The sequence below is a fragment of the Apaloderma vittatum genome, unplaced genomic scaffold (assembly GCF_000703405.1).
Source record: "Apaloderma vittatum isolate BGI_N311 unplaced genomic scaffold, ASM70340v1 scaffold9659, whole genome shotgun sequence".
Classification (NCBI taxonomy): domain Eukaryota; kingdom Metazoa; phylum Chordata; class Aves; order Trogoniformes; family Trogonidae; genus Apaloderma; species Apaloderma vittatum.
The window spans coordinates 32,971-33,413 of record NW_009736949.1 but is presented as its reverse complement, the minus strand read 5'-3'; the positions used below and the strand labels follow the sequence as shown (position 1 = coordinate 33,413).

Sequence of the window (443 nt, the reverse complement as noted above, 5' to 3'; positions counted from 1 at the left end):
AAGGGGCTTTTCCAACCTGAATTGTTCTATGATTCTATGGTTCCTTTGGCATTTTTAAATGCCTTACGATATTTTTAGGTCTGGGGTATAGATGTTCCCTCTGGAAGGGCAGCAACATGTCTGGGAAAGGCACTAAGTGCCTCTCAGGTACGGGAGGTAGCAGACTGCCTTTCATGGCTTGGAAAGGCTTTCCCAGCATCACTTGCGGAAAGGCTTTCTTAAAATACGGTTTCATTCCTGTGAAGTTGTTAATTTGGTGTAGATTTCGTTGGTCTGAGGTTCTCGACAGCAGAGTTGGATGATAAAGGGCTGTCTCTGGGATGCCATACACAAAATTACGAAGGAGGTACTGCTGTGCCCCCCTAGGCAGTCCCTGCAGAGTCACCTGAGGCCACAGGCTGGAGAGGCTCCGCAAAGCTTCGCGGTTCCACGCGGCAGTGGGG

General features: G+C 49.7%; 1 protein-coding gene across 1 annotated transcript in view; it reads right to left on the bottom strand.

Moving 5' to 3' along the window:
* Positions 1-43: 43 nt before the first annotated feature.
* The window catches only part of APOBEC4 (apolipoprotein B mRNA editing enzyme, catalytic polypeptide-like 4 (putative)), a gene marked incomplete at its 3' end in the record, with an annotated part of 901 nt that continues 501 nt past the window's right edge, over positions 44-443 (bottom strand). The window contains exon 2 of the mRNA XM_009877152.1: positions 44-436. Coding sequence (XP_009875454.1) covers positions 44-436 — 393 coding nt within the window. The remainder of the gene's footprint in view (positions 437-443) is intronic.